The sequence below is a fragment of the Zalophus californianus genome, chromosome 7, assembly GCF_009762305.2.
Source record: "Zalophus californianus isolate mZalCal1 chromosome 7, mZalCal1.pri.v2, whole genome shotgun sequence".
NCBI lineage: Eukaryota > Metazoa > Chordata > Mammalia > Carnivora > Otariidae > Zalophus > Zalophus californianus.
In genome coordinates this window covers 111,322,089-111,343,778 of record NC_045601.1, presented here as the reverse complement: position 1 = coordinate 111,343,778, position 21,690 = coordinate 111,322,089, and the positions used below count along the sequence as shown (strand labels likewise).

Below are 21,690 nucleotides of genomic sequence, written 5' to 3'. Positions count from 1 at the left end.
CGGAGCTGTGGGCATCTGGCCCCGCCTTGAGGGTGTGTGGCGTGCTCACCCCCCAGGCCTAGCTCAGGGAGAAGGGGAGGGCTGCGGGGTGACCACAGGCCTCAGAAGGAAGGACAACTTCCCAGGGTGTCCTACTGTAGGGAGCAGTGGGAGGGACTCCTGGAAACTCCACAAGAGAAAGAGAAAGTAGAAGGTATGTTTATTGCCTTAGGGCCCCAGCCTAAGTTCTTGGATCTTGGGACTATCACCAAGACTTGCCACCTGTCAAGTCCTCCCTGGATCTCTTGCAACAACCCCCTTTCCGTTGTGTACCCAAAGGTGAAGGACCCCAGCTGATCACCTCTTGTCTATGAACTTGGGAGGCAAGAGGATCCTTGACCAGTGGGTTTGTTCATTCCCTGCTTCTGAAGAGGCCCCCTAACTCCCTTCCTGCGGGAAGGGTCCACGGTATATGAGGAGTCCCCTGGGAGTCTTCCGTTTCCCAGGCCTCTTCTTCATACCAGGAAGTCCTGTGGTGTAACCTGGGTCACTCTTGTTGCTGTAGATCCTTCCCTGTGTGTCCCATCTGGAGCCGCTTCTTCTTCACAGCCTTGCCTCAGTCCTGTGCAGAGCCCCCGGCCACTTATGGGCCTGCCTTGATGGCAGACGTGGGGGCAGAGGTTTGGAGTCCTTGCTGAGGTTGGGCTTTGGATGGACTGGCCTCAAACTCTCCTCTCCTTCTGGCCCGAGATGTCAGAGTCCGGCAGGAGAAAGGCCAGGGCTGCAGAGCGCGTTCCCAAAGGAGGCCAGGCCTCCATGGAGCTCATTTCCTGAGGGATCTCCTGGGATCTGCTGGCTCCCCGTTTTCCCAGGGTGTGTTTAGTAAGACTCTTAAGACAGACGCTCAGAGGGGTTGATGAGGTCAAGGGGGCCCTGAGGAGTCAGGGGGAGGCCACATTCCGGAAGGTTGGTGGGACACCCAAGAGCCCCACCTTGTTGACGGACAGCTCCAGGCCTCTAGGTAAGGGGAGCTGGTGGGCTCTGAGAGGTAGCTGCCACCTTCCTGAGGGCAGCTATCCTGTTTGCACGAAGATGCTCCAAAGTCCCTGCCCAGCCTCTCTCCTTGACGCTCCTTGCCAGTCCCTCCTATGGGCTCTTGTCAAACCCACTCTACCCCATTGGGGGTACTGGCTCAGGGCCTCGCTGCTTGTCTAGTCCTTCCATCGGATGAAATGCACAGGGAGAGCAGGATCTTTCACTATTTGCCCCCAGAGCCTGGAACTCTGCCAGACGCAGAGTGGGGGCCTGACAAATGCACATTGTGCATATATCAAGTGAGGTGAAAATAAACTCACCCTTTGTCTGCTGTACTGAATAAAGTCTCCTGGGTGGGGCTGGGGGGATGCAGTAGGACATCATGGGGATTTGACCAGAGTGATCCATGTCTGGATTCAACTTTGCCAGGCCACATTTGGGGGAGGGGCTTTGGGACAACGATGCGCATCTCACTCCACACACGTCTGTCTTTCATCTTGTCCTACACCTCCTTGCAGTGACCTGCTTGGGCATTCCATCTCCTTTGCTCTCTGGAGAGCTCCTGAGAGCAGCCCTGGCTGGGAAGGGAGTGGGAAAGGACACAGAAGAGGAAGTCCAGAGGGCATACAGGGGTAGGGGCAGCAGGAGGGGCTCCTGGGGCCACTGGTGACCTCACGCAGAGATGGGGATCTTCTGAGGTCTGGGGAGCCCATCCATCCCGGGGGCTCCCCGGTCCTTGAGGCTGAGTCCCCTGCTGAGCAGCCAGAGCTGGGAGCACCTGTGCAGAAGCAGAGGGCCTAGGGGGAGGATCAGCGCCAGCCACGCCAGGCCCAGGAGGATCCAGATGGCAGCCAGGCTTCTGTACACCGAGATGTAATGCTTGCTGGGGTCTGTGCCTGGCAGGGAAGGAGACATGATACATGCCAAGGATCCGAGGGCACAGCCCCTGTCGCCCCAGGTTCCACAGGGGTCCCCACCAGCCTCCCCGTAACAAAGATCTGCAGTGGAGGTCCCCAGGGGAAAGGGCCATGGGTCCCAGGCCACAGATGTCTAAGGATGTTAGAATCCTCAGCAGCCTCACAAACGGTTGGTCTCCCCTGGATAACCTATCTGATCCTCAAAAGGTACCTCCTGCTGACATCTCCCCATCCCCCAAATCCCCGTGGCCCCCACCCTGAGCTATGTGACTGCCTTGTTCTCACCAACAACATAGTCCCCGAAGCCGATGGTGCTGAGAGTGATGAAGGCGAAGTAGAAGCCTTCCCCAAAGCTCCAGCCCTCCACATGGCTGAAGACCATGGGCGGGAAGATGAGAATGACCAGCGTCCCCAGGGTCAGGAACAGAGCCAGGCCCAGGATCTGCAGCAGCTGGGAGTGAGAGAGTCTGTCTCTGAGCCTACTTGGAGGGCCCCAGGATTGGGGAGGGACAAATCTGGGAGTGGGGCTGGGCCATAGCTATGTCTCTTCCTGGCCCTCCAGACCTTTGGGGTGGGGGTTGTATTCTGTGTGTGCGCTCTTGCCCAGGCCAGGGAATATTTAGTCAGAAGGATTTTGTTAGTGGGTCAGGCTGGAGTCTGGAGACTCCTCTCTGCCTGGGGATCACACTTGGATAGGCCCTCGGGGGACTCAGATCTGGGATGGAGGACAGCCACTGAACTGTCCACTTGGGTAGGCCCTCGGGGGACTCAGATCTGGGATGGAGGACAGCCACTGAACTGTCCCGGATTGCTCTGCACCTTGGTCCTCCTTCGTGTGCCTGGCTTTGCAGGGTGCTGGCCAAGCGGGTGGGCACTGGGGGTGTGCCGGGTGGCCTGGAGTTTATTTTTAACCACAAGAGGAGGTGCTAGAGCTCTGTGATGACGACAGGGATGTGCCGCCCTGATCCCCCTTCAAAGAAGACCTTGTTGGCCAGCTGTCAGCCAGTGGCCTCCAGCTCTCAGCTCCTTGGAGGTGACTCTTGGCTACAGATGACCGTCCGGCCCAAGGGCACACCCTTCCCAGGAAGGCCACCCTGTGCCTGATGGACACCAATAAAGCACTGGCCAATTTAGCCCCCTGTGGGGCCAACTCCACCGGCCACACACAATGCAGAACTCTGTGAGGGGCTGTCCAAGTCTTTGTTCCAGCCTGATCACAATTCAACCTCTTCCTCGGCACAGCCCTTTCTTCCACAAGCATCTACCCCTAAGACCCTGCCTGCCAAACTGCATCTTGGTGTCAACTTCCATTTTCACCCTGCAGCGGATCCCATCAAGGCAGGGCTGGAAGGGGCTGGAAGGGGCTGGAAGTGGGGAGGGACCCTACCTGGGAGCGCCTGGGCTGCTCTTCCCACCTCTCCAGGGTAGCCAGGTGGCCATGCAGCCCTGCACCCAGGTGATTGAGGAAGACCACGTTGAGCGGGATGCCCACCAGGGCGTAGAAGACACAGAAGACCTGGCCTGCCTCCGTGCTGGGCGCCAGGTTACCGTATCCTGCAGGGGGGAGGAGTGTGCAAACATGGAGAAGAGAGCATTCAGAACTGCCTCCCGCACAGGCTCTAGCAGAAGGTGGTCTTCCACTACCTCTGGGGATGGAGGGGAAGCTCCTCTGTTTCCAAGAACATTCTCCCCGCTCCCCCCCCCCCACCCGCTAGAATGATCTCTATTTGTAAGACTTCTGCTTATCTTTGAAAGGCCCATCTCCAGGGACACTGCCTCTAGGAAGCCCTCTTGACTGCCACCCTCTTCCTCCCTACTAAGAGTGGTTCTCCCTCGTGCTTTGTGTCATTCTTGTCTAATTACCTACTTTGCCTTGTGCTATTGTTTTCTGTGTGCTTGTCCCATTCCTCTTCATTGGATCAGAAGCTCCTTGAGGGCTGAGCCTGGGTCTGATCCAAGTTTGTACCCTCTTAACTCCCCACTTCCTCTGCTTCAGTTGTCCCCTGAGCTCAAGGAAGGTGTGTGGAATCAAACTTAATTGAATGGATGGGGAGACCTTGGATATGGGGGGTCTGGGGTTTCCTTGGGGGAGGTGGTGTGGGTTTTCTAGTTGAGGGGGTATAGCAGATGCTGTTGGGTGTCCTGTCCCCTCAGAACACCTGGGGCACCACCTGCAGCTTGGGGGACAGTTCTTGCCCACACAGGTGGCTCTCCACCCCAAGTCCCTGCATCTCTACCTGAGAGTGTACTTGGTCTGTGGGCAAGTTTCAAATACTGGAGAGTTAACACATCCGGGATCAGCTCTCAACCAGCAAGGGCAGGAACTGGTAGATAAATAGCCCGCTTCCTCGCCCCTCACAGGCACTGTTCTGAGGCTGGGTTCCACCTGGCCTCTCAGAGGGTCCCGGTGGGAGCAAGGCCAGTGGCTCTCACTGGGACCCTGCTCGTCAATGCAAACTTTGCTGTCTTTTCTCCCCTCCTGCTCTATCTCCCCACCTCTCTACTCATGCTTCCTGGCATCATCTCCGAGACAAACCACATCCTGGTCTCAGCATCTGCTCTGGGGAACCCAAACCAAGACAGGGGCTTTGGGGAAGCCCTTCCCCACCTCGACCCTTTACCTATGGTGGTGACAACCGTGCCTGCAAAGAAGAAACTGCTGCCGAAGTCCCAGTTGCTGGGGTTGGTGGAGTTGCCTTTGGGGTTCACACCCTTCACCCAGGCTTCCATGATGACCTGTGTGGAAGTGGGGGGGTGGCATGGGGTAGGAGGAAGAGGCAGTTGAGCCACCAGCTGGTGGCCAAGCTCTCTGCAGGGTGCTTTCCTGTTATCTCATTTAATGATATCCTTAGGGGCTCTTGTTTCCATTGTGTAGAAAAGGAAACCCCGGCTCCATCTGAGTAGCTAACTAACTTGCCCAAGGTCATTGGATTCCAAATCCACGGCTTGTTCCACAGGCCGGGGCTGACTGAGGTGTGGGCTGTAAACATGGGCTGGGGGAGGGGAAATAGGTTTGAGGAGGCAGAGGGTGCTTACGGGGTGAGCCAGATGGGAGATGCTGCCCATGGCCAAGAGGGTGAGGTGTAGGTGTGTTGTGAGGACAATGGGAAGATTTCAGGTCGGATGCTCCCAGAAGGGCTTACTAGGGAACGGGTGTTTGGGGACCACAGGGAAGCCATGGGGCTGCCCTCCCACAAGGTGGATGGGGGAGACCAAGAGAACCCTGTGTTCTCTGAACCTCCAGGTGAGCAGGTGGCTTTGCTCTTTGCTGTCCCCTAGTGACGCCCAGCCTGGGCCTACCTATAAGAGAAATTCCATCAGAGGCCAGGGCAAAGGTCGGGTGTGTAGCAGTGTTTCTGCGTGGTGTGTTGTATACCCGCGACGTGCATGGGTTCTCTATGTTGCATGTATGTGCATGTGTGTTGAGTGTGTGTTTACACAAGCTGAACACTTGTGGGCTCAAGCTGAAGCCCCTCTGTCCCTAAGCCCAGCCGTCCTGGAGCTGGTTAGGGGTCCCTCTCCCGTCTGCTCCCCAGTCCCCTCCCCTGTCACCGTGCATTGTCCCAGGCAGCAGCCCAGCCTTGCCACGTGATAGAGCCCCCCAAACAGGAGGAGGCAGTGGGGGAAAGGGCCACCCGGCCTCTAGTTCCCGTGGGAACCGTTTCCCTACTGGCAGCTTGAGTGTGCTCCCTGCCGGGGTGGGGTGGCCCTCGTAGGCTGGGCCAGTCTGGGAGTCGTGACACAGGCTGTCTGCTTTTCTTCACTTTGGCAGAACTGGTCTCGTCACATGTGGACTTTGGTCTCCCTCTCTTTCCCACACACCCAGGGAGGCCAGGACGGAACATTCTGGAACACGCTCGCTCCCTGGAGACCCTCACCCTTGGGAGCAGCACTTGCCCTAGGCCCAGCTGTCTCCCACGGCCAACCCGAAGCTCTCCAATCTGCTGAGGAAGGGGCCTTGATTCGGCAAGGGTACTGAGTTGGGGGGGGGGTCAATGCGACCTTCCAGTTTTCTCTAAGAATCCACACGTGGTAGAGAAAGTCAGACATGAGTCCTCTGAAACTGGGCAAGGCCTCTTCTTATTTCTCATACTGCTTCTGGTGCTGCTGATAGTTTTTTCCTCTTGTGATTTTACCAGTAACGTGTGTTCTGGAATCCTAGACCAGCGTTCTTAATGTCAGCCAGGCATCCCCTGGCAACTGAGGCTCCCTCCCAAGGAGGCTGAGGATAGGGGTGTCCTAATCGACAACGGGGGTGCCGTTAATCAGTGGCTGGGGCTGCAGTCAAGACTGTTGTCCCCGCCTCTGTTTACAGAACTAGTTAGATCGCTTCCAACCCTTCCCGAACCTTCCAGCTCCTGGGTTTCCCCTCTAATCCTAGGCTGAGGGAGGAGGAGGTGTCACGGCCTCCAGGGCGTCTGCGTCATCCCCTGAGGTCTTGGGAGACTCCAGAGCCCTTCTCAGCCCCATAGGGCCGCCAGAGAACAAGGAAGTCTCATTTCCTGGGAGAAAGAGTCTGGACGGGGCTCTCACATCTCTGGAAATTTCCCTCTGGCCACCCAGCCCACCCATCATCTTCTATGTCAGCTCGTCTCCATCTTGAGGGTACGGGCATGGTCTGGAGGGCTTGTTAACGACAGGCTGCTGGTCCTGCCCCCAGAGCTGCTGGTTCTCAGCGTTGGGGGTGGGGTGCCATCACTGGCCTTCCTAAAGGTCTCCCAGGTGACGCTCTTGCATCTTGTTCACACTTGGAGAACCTTATCCCGCCTGTCCTCCAACCCCGCACTTAGGCTGATTTGTCTGGCGAAGAGCTGCTGGCCTAGGGGTGAGTTCCTTCTCTATCACTCACCGTGCAGTCTTGCCAACACTCCACCCCTCTGTGCCTCAGTTTCCATCTGCCAGCTGGAGACAGTGATGGTAATAGGTTGTTATGAGGAAACATACACAAAATGCTTGGCGCCAGGGGATGGATCATGACTGGTCTGACCCATCACGATGACCCTGTTCCCCACTGTTTTAGGCACACTGTAAATGCTCACTATGGGCCATTCATCTCCGTGACGACTCTGCACTCGGCTTGTTCCTTTGTGGTGGGTGTTGTCATTCACCGGGCCCCCTGGTCTCAAAGGCATTCACAACACCTTCGGTTGTTTTTGCCTTGCTTCTTGGAGAGAGGGTGCTGGGGCCCAGAGTTTGTGCAGGGGAGCAGAAGGGGCCTAGGTGGTGGTGGTGGGGGAACCCGCTCTGCCACCAGAGAGATCCCCCTACGGACACCTTGCTGGTGGAACTGTCACCCTGGCCACCACTCACTGGGCCAGGGAAGGCCAGCATGGCAGCTGCTCCTGATCTTTCTTTGTGTCTCCTGCCCCCCCAGCCCTCAAGTGTGGTCAGCACAGGGGTGTGAGCGGGGAGAGGGCAGAAGGATTAGCAGCCCTGGAGCTGGCGTTAGGGGAAGGGCAGAGCGTGGGAGAAGGAAATTTGCACAGTGTTGATAACACCGACACACAGCTCACATTTATGCACCAAGTGGCACCTTAGAAAAGGGCTTTTGATGTGTTGTAAATGCCTGCAGCACATAGGAGAGTATTCTCCTCACGTTTTGGATGACATTCAGGAGCAGGGAGTGGAAGCGACTTGCTCCCTGTTGCGCAGCATGCAGCACTAGGGCTCAGCCGGCTCCCTTTGCGCCACGCGCTGCATCAGCCCCTGGGTGGTAGCTGCGGACCTGCCGTGAGAACCCGCATTCTGCCCGCCGTCCCCTGCCGGCCTCTCCCCTCACCTGCACAAACTGCTCCAGGGCCCGCTGGTCCAGGCAGGTGTAGTTCTCCAGGAAGCGCAGCTTCTCAAACTGAACCTGGTCTCTGGACTGAGCCTCCGCCTGTTTCTCCAGCAGCTGGAAGACCGTGGCCCCAAGCAGCAGGTAGCAGACATGGGCCAGCAGCAGGGGCAGCACCCGGCCGCCCCAGCAGCTGCAGAGCCTGGCTTGGGGCATGGCGTGGCCAGGGCTCTGCCGGGGCCGTCGGGCTGCCTATGGGAGGAGAGGTGGGAAGCGCCCAGGGGCCCGCGCCCAGCCTCCTGCCCGCCTCGCCCTCCTCGCCCTCCTCGGAGCGGGTGTGCGGAGGCCGTGGAGTCTGTTTGAACAGTGCAGCTCAGCTTGGCTGCACTAAGTGCCTCCGGTGCAAACAGGCCTGCCCCTCAACCAGCCCTAACCAGCCTTTTTTTTTTTTTCCTTCACCATGGAGAGCACAGGTCAGTGGCATGGAACCCTCAAAGAGACCTATGGGGTCCTCCGGAGGTCATCTTGTCTTGTCCTCTGCCTCTAGGTTGGATGGGTGTTTCTGGACCAAACCAGATACTTCCCCCTCGTTCTGCCCAGGCCTGAAGGGCTGCCCTCCACAGCCCCCAGTTTTTCAACCTTGATGCTTCAGACCCCCAAGCTGGGAAGAAAGCAGGATGGGGCTGGTGCCTGGGTGGTGCAACCAGTTGAGCATCTGACTCTTGGTTTCAGCTCAGGTCATGATCTCAGGGTCCTGGGATGGAGCTCTGAGTCGGGCTCCCCACTCAGCGTGGAGTCTGTTTGAGATTCTGTCCCTCCCTCCCCCTCTGCCCCTCCCCACTCATGCTGTCTCTCTCTCGCTCGCTCTCTAAAATAAATAAATAAATAAAATCTTATAAAAAAATAAATCAGGATGGGTGTGAATATGCCTTGTGCCCAGTTGCCCTGGCTACAGAATGGGGCTGGGAGGATTGACCTGCCTATTGGGGGACCCTGAGGTTAAGTAAACTGGGTGACAAATCAGGGCAAAGCAAATAGACACATAATAGTCTCGATCAGGAGCGGTACAAGGGTTGATGCTCCTAACTGGACACATTTGTTTCATAGCTTTTGCTGATAGTTTTCTGTGCTTGAAATCCTTTAGCAGGTTCCCTTCAGAGGATACTGTATTGGCGAGACGTATGTGTGAAAAAAAAGAGGCTAAAAGTATATCCTGGCCTGAGATGTTCGCAGTGGCTCACTCGGGAGAGTGGAATCTAGGGTGTTTTCCTCTCTCTCTCTTCTTGGCTTGTGTGTGTATTTGCAATAGCTTTATTGAGATATAATTCACATACCATATCATTCACACTTTTATTTATTTATTTTTTAGAAGATTTTATTATTTATTCCAGAGAGAGAGAGCACAAGCAGGGGAGAAGGGCAGATGGAGAGGAAGAAGCAGGCTCCCCACTGAGCAGGCAGCCCAGTGTGGGACTCAATCCTGGGACCCCAGGATCATGATGCGAGCCAAAGGCAGATGCTTAACCCAACTGAGCCACCCAGGTGCCCTTCTTTCACAGTTTTAAAGTATACAATTGAATGGTTTTTAGTATGAGAATCATGCAACTATCTCCACAATCCTCTACCCCCATTTAGCTATCATCCCCCTATCCACCCAACCTGCCCCCTCAGCCTCTGGCGACCATCAGTCTGCTTTCTGTCTCTGGACATTTCGTAGAAATGCCATCAGACTGTATGTGGACTTTTGCATCTGGCCTCTTGGTGTAATGTTTTCAAGGTTCATCCGCACTATGGCACGCGTCATCCACACTACGGCACGCATCTCAGTCCTTCATCCTACCTTTGCACCGACAGTGTATGAGGGTCCAAGTTCCCTGCTCACGTTTTCTGTGATGTGCTGGGGCAGTGGACAACATGGGCCTCCTGCCCACATCCTTTCCCTCCTTCCTGGCTAAGAGAGCCCTACTTGTGTACATGTCAGCTCCAGGCAATGGAGCGTGATTGTTCTAACCCGTCAAGATTATCCCGCTCCCCGGGCTCTTACTTGGGGTCCTCGGGAGCAGCCCTGAGAGGATGATTTGTGTATGAGCAGCGGACTAGGGGAAGACTCGTAAGAATGTGGGGCAGGCGGGGCCATGCGAGGGACCGTAGTCCCAGCTCCACCTGGTTCCTGGAGAGCCCCCGTGGGGAATGCACACCCTGGGAGTCCCAGGTGGAGGCAGAGAGCCGGGCTTTCATAATCCCACACCGGCCGGTTGTTGAGGTGTCTCTGGCTCTGTACACCAGCAGGCAGAACAGCTCCAGTAGCCTATTCAGTCTGGTGGAGTCCCAGGTCATTGGCAGGCCAGGCACTGGAAGCAAAAAACACATTAAAGAGGGGAAGAGGGGCACAGAAATGGGGAGGGGATCAGAGGATTGACGGTGTCCCTTGCACCCACTTCTCCGGCTCCCTTGCAGCTGGAGCGGCCATGTGACCCAGTTCTGGCCAGTTAGATGTGTGCGGAGCCTGCCGTGGAAGTGTCGGGTAAAGATGCTCTGTTCCCACAAAGGGCTCAGCTGCAGCCGGCCCCACCGCTCCCCACACAGAGGACGGGCCCTGCCAAGCCACCTCGTGCCCTCGAGGGAGCGGTCGAGAGTGTTGCAAAGATGCTCAGCCAGTTCCTGCACACGCCCATCTCTAGATTTCAAACAGGGGCGCCTGGGTGGCTCAGTTGGTTGAACGACTGCCTTCGGCTCAGGTCATGGTCCTGGAGTCCCGGGATCGAGTCCCACATCGGGCTCCCTGCTCGGCAGGGAGTCTGCTTCTCCCTCTGACCCTCTTCCCTCTCATGCTCTCTATCTCTCATTCTCTCTCTCTCTCAAATAAATAAATAAAAAAAATCTTTAAAAAAAATGTTAGAAACATAAACCCTGTTCTTTCAAGCCAGTGTTAGGCATCCTGTTACTCCCCAACGGCTATACAAGTTTTTGCCATTGCTGTTGTTTTCATTGTTCAAGGCTTATTTGAGTTGGAAGGAATAGGAACACACTCCAATTATTTTAAGTAATTGAAACAATTTGTGGTCGGAAGCCAGGAGCCGCCAGCCTTCTGGAACAACCGAGCCTGTGTCTTCACTCCTGACCGTTAACAGGCTCCGTCCCCTCTCCACATGGGGCAGCCCCTCCACTCATCCCTCTGCTCCGAATTCCACTCCAGGCCGCCCCCCTCATCTCATCAGCATCAGCTGCTGGGTCCTCTGCTTCTTTCTCTTGGTACTTCTTGCCTTGGGTCCTCTGTGGTGAGACCAAGTGTCCCAGGGCCCCTTTTCACACGGGCCACTTCACAGGTGTCTGGCTGTCCTTGCATTGGGCACCACCTTCAGCTTCTCTGTCCCTGCACACGGACAGATGCCACTTGGAAGGGGCTATGGGGAGGCAGAGACAGTGGCCTGCATGTCCAGCACGAGGCGGGGGGAAGAGAGATTGTAGAAAGCAAAAGCCAGGGGGAGAATTTTACCATTTCAAGTATGGAGGTGATCAGGAGAGTGGGAGCGTCATAGGTTCTTAATCTGCTCTGAGGCCCAAACCGGAACAAGAAATCACAGGGAGCTGAGGTGCAGGCAGGATGTGGAGGCTGCACGTGGGGACATCCCAGTGCTGTAACCAGTGCCGAGGGCAGGCCGCAGTGTCCTCCGCGTCTTCCAAAGCACCTCATCCTTCCCGGGGTTTGGGTGGGGCCCGGCCTGGGCTTGGCAGCTGACTTCCCTGTGATCCTGCTGGTTTGGGGTTCCCCGAAGCCACCTGGGGATCTCAAGCTGTCCTGTACGAGGCTCTTCTACACCCAGAGCTTTCCCGGACAGCACTGGGCTGGGATGTGGAGGAGGAAGGAAGCATCAAGACTCACAAGACTCATCCTCGACTGGTTCTTCTTTATCTGGAGAGATGGGACGACGGGGTGTTGGCCACCATCTTATCATTACAGACTTGCTAATGCCTGGCTTTAAGCTAGGCTTGTAGCTACACTTTAAGACCATGTAATAATCAAATCCTATTTTATTGCCCTAGAGAAGCTCAACATGTGAAGAGTTCTCTTATGTATCATTTAGAAAGTTTATCCGTGGACGTCTGGGGGATCTCAGGCATGTCTTAGCAACCTCTGTAGCCCGAGTGTCCTCGACGGGTCTGGACACCATCCACAGGTGGTGATGGTGGTTCTAAGGTGGGAGGAAATGAAGGGGAAGAGCGTGGACTACCTGTGTGGGAGAAAGGGGTGGGTGCAGGGAGCCAGAGGCAGGACTCTGTCTGATGTGTTGGGCTGGAGGGAGGGCTGGATCAGCCCTCACTGGAGCCCTCCCGCCTCCTTCCGCAGCCTCATGTCCTGGGCAGGTTCGCCAGGGGCAAGACACTCCATTCGCTTGCGGCCAGCTACTGAGAACCTCCTGTGTGCTGGCAAACTTGTCCTCCCCTTGCCTGGTTGTTCGTTCTCCCCTTCTCATGCTCCTTCCTCTGCTTGCACCCCCACCCTGTGTCCTGTTCCCACGCTCACTTTTCACAGACACCCAGAGACCTGACTGGAATTTAGATAGAGTCCTTCTTGGGAGCACTTCCAGTTTAATGGGGGGTCCTTATGAAAACCCCAAGGCCACAGAGCCAAAGGCTGGTTAATGTAATGGTGGAACTGGTGGATGGGGGTCAAGGCAAGAGGCCCTCAAGACCCCGTGCACCACACAGGCAGCCCTCTTTCTCTCTCCCTGTACTCATTCAGCACACACTCATTGAGCCATCTGTGCCGGGACCTGTTTCAGCCACTCCTTCTGTCGGCTGAGGCCACCCTAGCTCCAGTTTAGGGGAGAACCTGCATGACTGTGGGCACCTCCCCGGGCCCTCAAGCGCTCCCCCTCCCTGCCCGACACCTCCCCACGTGGGCACACGCCGCTGTGAAGGATGGACACAGGGCATGATTTCTAATTCCTTTCAGGGAATTATTGCTGCTAATGGGCAGAGCCAATTTGTGCTCCCCAAGTGGGGAGGGCAAAATCAATTAATGGAGAGTCGAACCTGGCCAGGTCTGGTGGCAGAGTGTGGCCTGACATCCGGCAGTGATAAGGGACTTTCTGAGGCTGAACTAATAAGGAGATCGGAGGAAAAAGAAGAAAAACAAAACCCCTCTCAGATCAATTTCATGTACAATGGGCAGAGAATGCAGGGTAAACAGAGCAGCTGGGCCCGGGGCCCCTTTCCATCTGAATGAGCCCCGAGATAAGGAAAAGGACAGGCCGCCACCCCACCAACCAACATCGGCATTCGCTCAGGGAGTCACTCGATAGGCACATATCCGCACGAGTGAAAAAGGGCACGTTCCAGACCGGAACTGGAGGGAGAAGATAAGGCCCACCTGCCCCAGGGACGTCCCCTGTGGGGAAAAGGGCGAGCAGAGGTTTCAGACGCTGCCCTCCTGCGCCCACCGGATTGGCGGCAACACGGGGCCAGAGTGGCAGGACAGGTCCTGCGTGTGATCATCCAGGCTCCTGGATGTCCCCCACGGTGAGGGGTGTGGGAGAGCGTCCTCTGTGGGGGCAGGGGAGGTGGAGGTTCATGTGGGGCTTTGCCCTCAGGGCCAGAGAGTGTGATCGCCGGGAGGTCCAGCCCAACGGCATGGCCCGCAGAGAGGGGGGAGAAAGCTGAGGGGTGATTTGAGGGAAAGGCTTAAAATAAACAAACACACCTGGTATTGACCTTGTTCAGATTTTCCATTGTGTTTTTTTGGAGCAGCAGGATTCCTTTCTCACATGAAATCTTTCCCTGTGCCCCAGTATGTGGCACCGTGAAGAGCAGGGCTCTGGTTGAAGTTGGGGATGGGGCTCCCACTTTTACCACCTCTGAGGGCTTGGTTGCAAGAGCCCCCCAACTCATGACTTTGAAATAGATGCCCTTGTTCACATTGGGCTCACTTCAGAGCAGACCCTGAGGCAAAATCTGGGTGTGTGAGCGGTTCATGGGGGAAGTGATCCCAGATGGTCCCAAGAACGTGGGGAGGAGAGACCGGGGGCAGTCAATACAAGGTGAGTTATCGAACAGGTGACCTCTGTGGGCAGCTGGGGCTCAGCCCCGCTGGGGAGCTCTGGGACAGTGTGTGGGACACACTTCAGAGTTGTCCCACAGGGAGGCGAGGCAGCTGGGAGTGTTTATCCACCAGCCCTTCCCCCTCATTAGTTGAGGATTGTTCCAGGAGAGGCTAACTCCTGCACTGCTGGCCTGCCCTGCGTATGGGCTGAGAGTGCCCTCGTGCCCAAAGAGAACCTTCGGGTAGAGACAGACAGGTATGTGAGATGAAGCTATTGGTGGGGATGGGAACTGTTCACATGGGACCTCCAAGTGGGCCAGGGGACACTGCCAGTGTCTGTCACACTCTTAGTTCTCTACCCCTTTTTCTGAGTCATTATAGTTGTACATCCTGCAGGGCAATAGCTCATCTATGGAACTGAATGAAGGAGTCGTTCAGCTTGTCAGACAAATGCCCTTGGGAGACGACAGAAGTGGGAAGATCATGCCTCTCTCTCTCGAAGGCCACTAAATTTGAATAAGGTTCCATCAGATACCCCATATGAAAGAAGCCCTCCCACCCCCCCAAAAGAAGCCCCTATGTCTCCTTATGTCTGTCTACTATGGAAAAACCCAGAGCTGCAAGACGCAATGAAGCAAAAGCAGAAATAAGCCTGGGAAGACATGGACCAGGGTGTGGATGTGGGGTGTTGACCAAGGTACGGTCCATCTTGGCTGCAGGGATGAGGGGAGCCTCCCCAGGGCCTGAGAGACATAGTGAATGGAGGAACTGAGAGTACGGAAAAGGCCAGGCCTGCTCCTGTCTATAGAAGCAATTCAATAAAAATTGTGCCAAATTCGTGAGTCCATGTGAGGTATAATTTATGGTGAAGATTTAGAATGTAGCAGAGAACAGGTACTCATGGATTTGTTTGTTGTCCATTCAGTGCATGCGAAGATTCTTTGTCCTACATGAGAGTCACTCAAGTGAGCATGTCAGCACTATTCGGGTGGCCCAGTCTTGAGCGATGTCATCAGTGGAATGCTCAGGTCAGTCGAATGATCTGCTCACCAGGCTGTTCTCCTGGAACCAAGGATTGACCAAGGGGCCCCAGCACAACTCCTTAGGCATGAATACTGGAGTACCTTGGGGCATCTGGTCAACCACCCCATGCAAGAATAACCTGAAGAGGGGCACCTGGGTGGCTCAATCAGTTAAGTATCTGCCTTCAGCTCAGGTCATGATCCCAGGGTCCTGGGATCGAGCCCCCACTGGGTTCCCTGCTCTGAGGGGAGCTTGCTTCTCCCTCTCCCTCTGCAGCTCCCCCTGTTTGTGTTCTCTCTGTAAAATAAATAAATCTTAAAAAAAAAAAAAAGAATAACCTGAAGGGAGAAAAGGGAATGAGGCCCACATGGGCCCAGATGATGACACTGTTGGCCATGGCAGGTCCCAGTGCTGGAGGGAGGTTTAGAAACTTTCTGCCAAGGCACTTCAAAGTGTCTGAGGCATGGCTGAGGGCATCTCCTTGCCTGGCTCTAAGGAAAGTCATGGAAAAGGCCAACCCAAAAGGTACTTCAGAGGAGAGATGACATTAGTATCTCACACATCGGACAGGGAGTGCAGGGGCCATGGGGCTGGTCTGGGGAAGGGCTGCCTTCTCAAGACAAGGAGTTGAGCAAAGTGAGAGAGAGACATCCCTCACCAGCTTTCTGTTTGCTGGTTGCTCCGAGTTCCCCCTCAATGTGCATAACATGGGCTCAGCCCTGCTCACTGGCACTTGGCCATGGAAACCCAAACAGAGCAGTTAACCATAATAAAGTTTGCCACCTCTTCCCTAGCCCTGACAGAAGCATCCAGGGCCATAGCCAGGGGCCACCTGCCACACCGGAGATGGAACCTGTGTTAAAGGAAATGCTATTTCTCCTTCCACATTTTACACGGACATTTTCACCTTCTAACATTCACAGCCAACCCTTCCACACCTCCTCTGTCTGGTTGCCCTGGCAGACCCCTGGACACATGTCATGAAATACTCTCTCCCTCCATATTCTTCAATGACTCAGATCCCCTAAGTCCCCCTATTTGCCATGCTCCACCTTCCTAGTCGACGGCTCAGCCCCAGGCCTCTTCACAACATCAAACCCCTGACCTGGCATTCTAGTTCTGAGCCTGCCTCTTCCACCTTCCTCTCAGTACTCTGCCCCAGCTCTCACACTCTGACCCACCTTGATGGTGAGCCCAGGCCCATCCTATCCCACCCCAACTCCTTCTTAGCTCAGATTCCCTTGTTTAATTGCTGTCTGTCTCCCTAATTAGAATGTAAGTTCTAAGAGGGCTGGCACTTTCTCTGTCCCAGTCGCCTCTGAGTCATCAGAACTTAGCACAGTGGATGGCACATCCTTGTTAAAAGAATGACCAGATGACTGAGTCATGTTTACATCTAAGGAATGATAAGGGGCATCTTTCTCCCTATATTTTAAACATACACCCATTGCATTAAAAAAAAAGTCCTTGTCTATTAATTCAATCATCTGTGTCATTCCTCGGTCTGTTTCTAATTCTTTCGATTGGTTTTTCTCCTACAGGCCATATTTTCCTGCCTCTTTGAATGCTTGGTAATTTTTTTACTGGGTGCCACTTCTACATTGTTACGTGTTAGGTTTTTTTTTTTTAATCCCTTTAAATATTTTTTTAAAAAAGATTTATTTATTTGAGATAGAGAGAGAGCAAGAGAGAGAGAGTGCATGATTGGGGGGTGGGCAGAGGGAGAGGGAGAGAGAAGCTTTAGCAGACTCCTTCCTCACTGAACTTGGAGCCCGACATGGGGCTTGATCTCACAACTCTGAGATCATGACCTGAGCTGAATCCAAGAGTCAGAGACTTAACCGACTGTGCCACCCAGGGATCCTTTACATATTTTTGAGCTTTGTTTGGAAACTTACTGAAAACAGTTTGCCTCTCTTGAGGCTTACTTTTTAGATTGTGTTAGGTAGAACCAGAAGAGCTTTGATCTATGGCTAATTTGGCCCCACTTCCATGGCAGTACCTTTACGTGATTTCTGTTCAATGACTCTTTTGTGAGAAGGTTTCTCCACTGTGGCTGTTGGGAGCATGAACTATTCCCAACCCTGTGTTATTTCTGGAGATGGTTCCACTTGCTCCTTTCTGGTGGTTCTTTCCCCAGCCCTGCGTGATTTCCTCCCCACCATGCACTGCCCAGCTGTGAGCTGAAGACTTGAGAGTCTCCACAGTGCCCTCTGGAGATCGTCGGAGTCTGTCCGCTCTGTCTGTCTGCAGCTTTCTCATCCCTTGTCCTTCACCTTGCCAGTGGAAGCCACCTTGGCCTCCCTGGACCCCTGGTACCAGCTCCTCGACTCAGCAAACCACTAGGCGCCCCATGGTGGCCTTCTCCTGGACTGAGGCCCAAGCCCTGCATGAAGTTAAGTGCCGCAATCTTGGGCTCACCTTGCTTGTTTCACTTCTCTTGGCGGTTGGTGTCCTGTACTGCCTTCTTCCATTGTTTTATACATTTTGTCTAGTTTTCAGTTATTTCAAGCAGGAGGGTAAATCAGGTCCCTGTCGCTCTTTCATGGTCATAAGTGGTGTCCTATTTTTTCATACACAGCTTACTCTCAAGTGCATTTCAGTAGGCAGCATGGAAGGAAAGAGTGAACTTTGAGAAATTCTGCATCTAGCCATCTACCCTTTCTGGGTTTCAATATCTGTATCTGTTAGCCATTGCTACAATTAATGCTCCCTAACAAATCACCCCAAGTCTCAATGCCTTATATGGGGTCTTTGGGTCAGCCAGTGTTCAGCTGATCTGGGCTGAGCTTGACAGGGAAGCTCTGCTCCAAGCTACAGGTCAGCTGGGCTTGGCTCCAGGCTATAGGCTGGGCTTAGATATGCTCTCTGTATGTTCTGGGATGGAGGCCGAAGGAGCAGCACCTATCCCAGGCATGTTCTTCTCAAGGCAGATCCCTGGAGTGCAAAGAGGCAAGCCCAAGCATGTAAGGCTTGCATCATGTCTGCTAACATCCCATAGAGCAGGGCAAGTCACAGGACCAAGACCAAATTCAAGACCAAATTTAAGGGGTAGGAAAGTATACCCTGCCACCATGAGGCCATGGCAAAGCTCTGGATGTATAATTTTATTACAGAGGGTAAAGTCTTAAGACTGGCTATTTGATCTACCACAGTTTCTATGTCTGCTTCCTAAAAATCCCTTTTAGCAAGATCTGAGCAAGCCCTCCTCCTAACATCTAGACCACCCTCCTTCTCCTCACATCGCTGTCAAGTGAATAGCAGAGCAAATTGAATTCTAGTAGGGACTGAGCTGGAGTCACCGGCCAGGCTACTTTCCAGAAGATGTCTTGGAAAGCTCCAGTTTGGCCTGGAGTGAACTCAGATGCTCCACTGAGCTCAGGGTTGCTGGACAGTCTTTCCAGAGCCTTGCATCCATTTCTCCCCTTTTAGAAGCCAGTGAACTTTGGAGAAGATGCACTGTGCTCAAGCATGTGTCCATGTCCAAGGCCCAGCTTCCATTGAGAGGGGACCTTTGGAGAGGGGGCTCCCTCTCCAGTGGCTGCATACACTTTGTATATGACCCCTGCAGGACACCATGACCCAGCTGTCTGTTTTTCTCTCTTCTTTTCTCTCTGCTCCAGGAGGTGGGTTCACACCCTGCGTGGGGCCATACCACACATCTCTGTCAATAAGGCCTTTGGATCCTGGAGATAAGTTCTCAGCAGGAGATCTAAAGTCAATAGACTCTGACCAGCTCTAGAGGGCTGAAGGCACTCAGGTGTGCTAGGTACACTGAGGCTGTCTCCGAGGGGTTTTGGCCAACTCTATGCTGCCTTCAGCATTCTTGAGAGCGTGTGTCTGTTTGCTACGTGTCGGCCCTGTGGACTTGGGGAGGTTTCTAGGATCAGGCTGGAAGGGCTCTGTTTGATCTTCCCGGGTTCTATAGACTTTATGGAGGACTTACTATGTGCCACAGAACCATGAGGGACTGGGTCGACCAGAGAGACTGGACTCTGCCTCAATCGGCCTCAGTCGCAGAGCCAGAGTAAAGGCGTGGGACAGACATGAGCCCGAGAGTAGGAGATCTGGGTTCTGACTCTGCCACTCATTAATTGAAGGATTATTTATTCAGTACGAACTTGTGCTGGGAACACGGAGGTGAGCAAGACCTATAGGTCTTTGTTGTCATGGAGCTTTTAGTCTCGGGGAGGGGTGGCAGGCCATAAAAAAATAAGCAAATAAAGAAAGATAATATGTCACGTAGTGATGGGGAAAATGAGACAGAGAAATGGGGGTGGCTCTAGTTGGGGGGTTAGGGAAAGCCCCCTGAGGAGGGGACCCTTGCCACTAACTAGCTCTTAGAAGCCAGTCCCTCCTCTCTGTTTCTAATATTATCAATAGGGGTGTGGATTAGGGGGGCTCTATGGGCAGACTGGCTCTGAAATGTGATCATCTACCTTCTCCCACATGACCCTTTTACCCAGTCCTGGCAAGGGGAGAAATTAAGCCAATTATATGTATTTTCTCTCTGCTCTCTGTGGTGGCAGGTCCTGTATTTATAGGACAGAGATAGTGGGAGTGGTAGACAGACACTTTTATTCACTTAGCTTCATCGTGGTGCCATTCCTCTACCCACTCCACACCCCTCCCCACCTACAGCTGGCTTGGGACCTTGCTGACACTGCCCTTACGCAGGCTAGGTGGAAGTTCTCTGAGGGCCTTCTGAGGGCTGGCCCACCCTCCTCTGGGTCTCTATCCTGCAGCCAGGCTCTGGAGTGCTGAAAAGGCTCATGGAGGGAAGCCCCCAGCAGCTTTGTTTCCTTGGTGGGTGTGGAAAGTTTTAGCCCCAATCCTTGCCCAAGTGGCTTCGTAAGGGTGTGAGGCCCCAGCTGCCCATACCGCCCCCTCTCAAACTCTCTGCAGGGCTCCCGGGAGCCATCTCCTGCTCTCAGGGTGCAGCGATGTCCTTGGACCCTGCTGGGTGGGTGGCTCCCTGGAAATACGGCTGATTCAGGTGCTGTCTATGGGTCATCCGGGCTATGAGGGTGATGGTGGAAGGTTTGGTTTGGGAGATCAGGACTGGCTATCAAGATGCTTTGTATTCAGCTGCTTTATCTTGGGCTCTGACACCCCATCCTGCCTGACTTGCCCCAGCTATTCCTGGGCTCCTACGCCTGGTTGGTAGTTAGCTAAAAATAATGGGTTATCATTTCTCTTATATTCTACCAGCACGAGCTTCCCCTGCCACTACATTCTGATGGTACTGTTTCATAATATCCCGGGTTTGTAATCGACCATGGGAAGCAGCACCACAAAAGTGAGCAGAAGCCGCTGTCCCACCCCTGGCACCCTGGCATTGTCTCCAGCACCTACAGCAAGGATGGCACCCTAAGCCCTAGCCCCAGCCTCACCGGCAGCCTTCAGGACACCATCCTTAAGGAAACACAACCCCTTCTATTGGAGCCAAAATCACTAGTTGCTCTTAGCCGACCGCAGATCATGTCCGAAGCCAGGGTGAGTGAGAAAAGGTGCCTTCCTTCATCCGTACTCTGTTCCTGCGGCCACGATGTATGGCTGGACACCTACTGAAAACCTGAAAGGAGATGGGATGTTCTTGGTTAGGCTGTGCATGGGGGGCACCAATTTCTCTCCGGATGGAAGGGCGCGGGGCACAGGGAGGAGGCTGCAAGCCACTCCCCTCGGCTCTGGGGTGGTGCGCCTCCCAGTACCCTGACTTCCAGGGGCTGCCTTTATTCCCCCAGCTCTGCAGGACACAAGCAGGGGGAGTGGGAGAGGGAGAAGCAGGCTTCCTGCCGAGCAGGGAGCCTGATGCGGGGCTTGATCCCAGGACCCTGGGATCAGGACCTGAGCCAAAGGCAGATGCTTAACGACTGAGCTCCCCAGGTTTCCCCCCAGGATGGCTCTTTCTGACCCCATGGCTGGACACAGAGAAGGGTTCTCTGGACTAAGAACCAGGGCCCCTGAGTTCTAGCCAGGACAGTCCCCAACCCGTGGTGTGGCTGGGCAAATCATGTTCGTTCTCTGGGCCTCCTTCCAAACATCCAGATCCATGGAGCAGATGAGGTACCCGGAAGAAGAAAGGTAACTAGCATGGCTCCTTGCTTCTCAAAGTGTGAGTCAGCAGCCCTGGCATCCCCAGGAAGCTTGTTAAGAAGTGCAGAATCTTGGCCCCCAACCCAGACTTCCTGGACCAGAATCTACGTTTTAACAAAACCCCTACATTTACTGGCACATTAACGTGTGAGAAGAAGTGGTGTGAGTGACAAGCAGTTAATTTGCTTAAAGTCTGGCTATCATAATAGGAGCCAGAGGGCCCCACAGACACAGACCTCAACCCCAGATAAAAGGGGCCATTTCTGGACCCGCTGAGCCCCAGTGACGTGGTGGCGGAGCCGTCATTCTGTACGGGGATTTTGTGACTGTAGGTTCCCAGACTGGGAGCTATTGCTGCAGAGCAATCATGGAGAGGAAATCACTCCTCACTGTGTTGGGTGAGCTCTCACCACTGAGGCCAGTTCCCCCAATTACGGCTCCCTGGTGCTTGGCTGCTTAGAGGGGACTTCTATGGGTGTTATCACAGGAGGGGCTGGCCACCCCGAGGGGGGCGAAATCTGAACTTGACAGACGTGTGAGGTGAGCTGCCCAAGGTCACACAGGGCCGAGGGTAAAGGAGCCCTGGGTCTGGGCCTCCTCCCTCCCAGTTCTAGGTTCTTTCCATTTCACTGGGACGGATCCTGCACAAAGGAGAGCTGGAGGGTTTCTCAGGGTGCAGATGGAGGAGTTTGGGGTGGTAGGGGGCTCTGAGGCACTTGGCAGAGCCTCTTCCTGGCACCAGCCAGAGAAGAGGGCGTGCTGGTCATGGGGGTCACACCGAGGTTCCTGTCCGCAGGCAAAAAGTTCCAAACTCAGGGATT

General features: G+C 54.5%; 2 protein-coding genes across 7 annotated transcripts in view; both read right to left on the bottom strand.

The window, feature by feature from the left end:
* Window positions 1-226: 226 nt before the first annotated feature.
* On the bottom strand, window positions 227-7,923 carry KCNK16 (potassium two pore domain channel subfamily K member 16). 3 transcript variants are annotated; one of them, XM_027603433.2, is made up of 6 exons: window positions 7,711-7,923; window positions 4,553-4,667; window positions 3,319-3,485; window positions 2,217-2,382; window positions 1,770-1,910; window positions 227-601 (listed from the first exon to the last, which is right to left on the bottom strand). In XM_027603433.2, the coding sequence occupies exons 1-6, from the start codon at window positions 7,921-7,923 to the stop codon at window positions 495-497; spliced, it is 909 nt and encodes a 302-aa protein (XP_027459234.1). In that variant the 3' UTR covers window positions 227-494. The 3 variants fall into 3 exon arrangements, with proteins under 3 accessions (XP_027459234.1, XP_027459236.1, XP_027459235.1); XM_027603435.2 differs by lacking the exon at window positions 1,770-1,910; XM_027603434.1 differs by lacking the exon at window positions 227-601 and having other exon boundaries at window positions 1,687-1,910.
* Window positions 7,924-9,209: 1,286 nt separating this feature from the next.
* KIF6 (kinesin family member 6) overlaps window positions 9,210-21,690 on the bottom strand; it is a 465,199-nt gene continuing 452,718 nt past the window's right edge. For 3 of the 4 annotated variants that reach the window (XM_027603428.2, XM_027603429.2, XM_027603430.2), the window contains one exon: window positions 15,153-20,348. In XM_027603428.2, the coding sequence (XP_027459229.1) occupies window positions 20,338-20,348 (11 nt within the window). In that variant the 3' untranslated portion in view covers window positions 15,153-20,337. Of the gene's footprint in view, window positions 10,059-15,152; window positions 20,349-21,690 lie in introns of those variants that run through there. The other variant, XR_003521659.2, reaches the window with a different exon arrangement.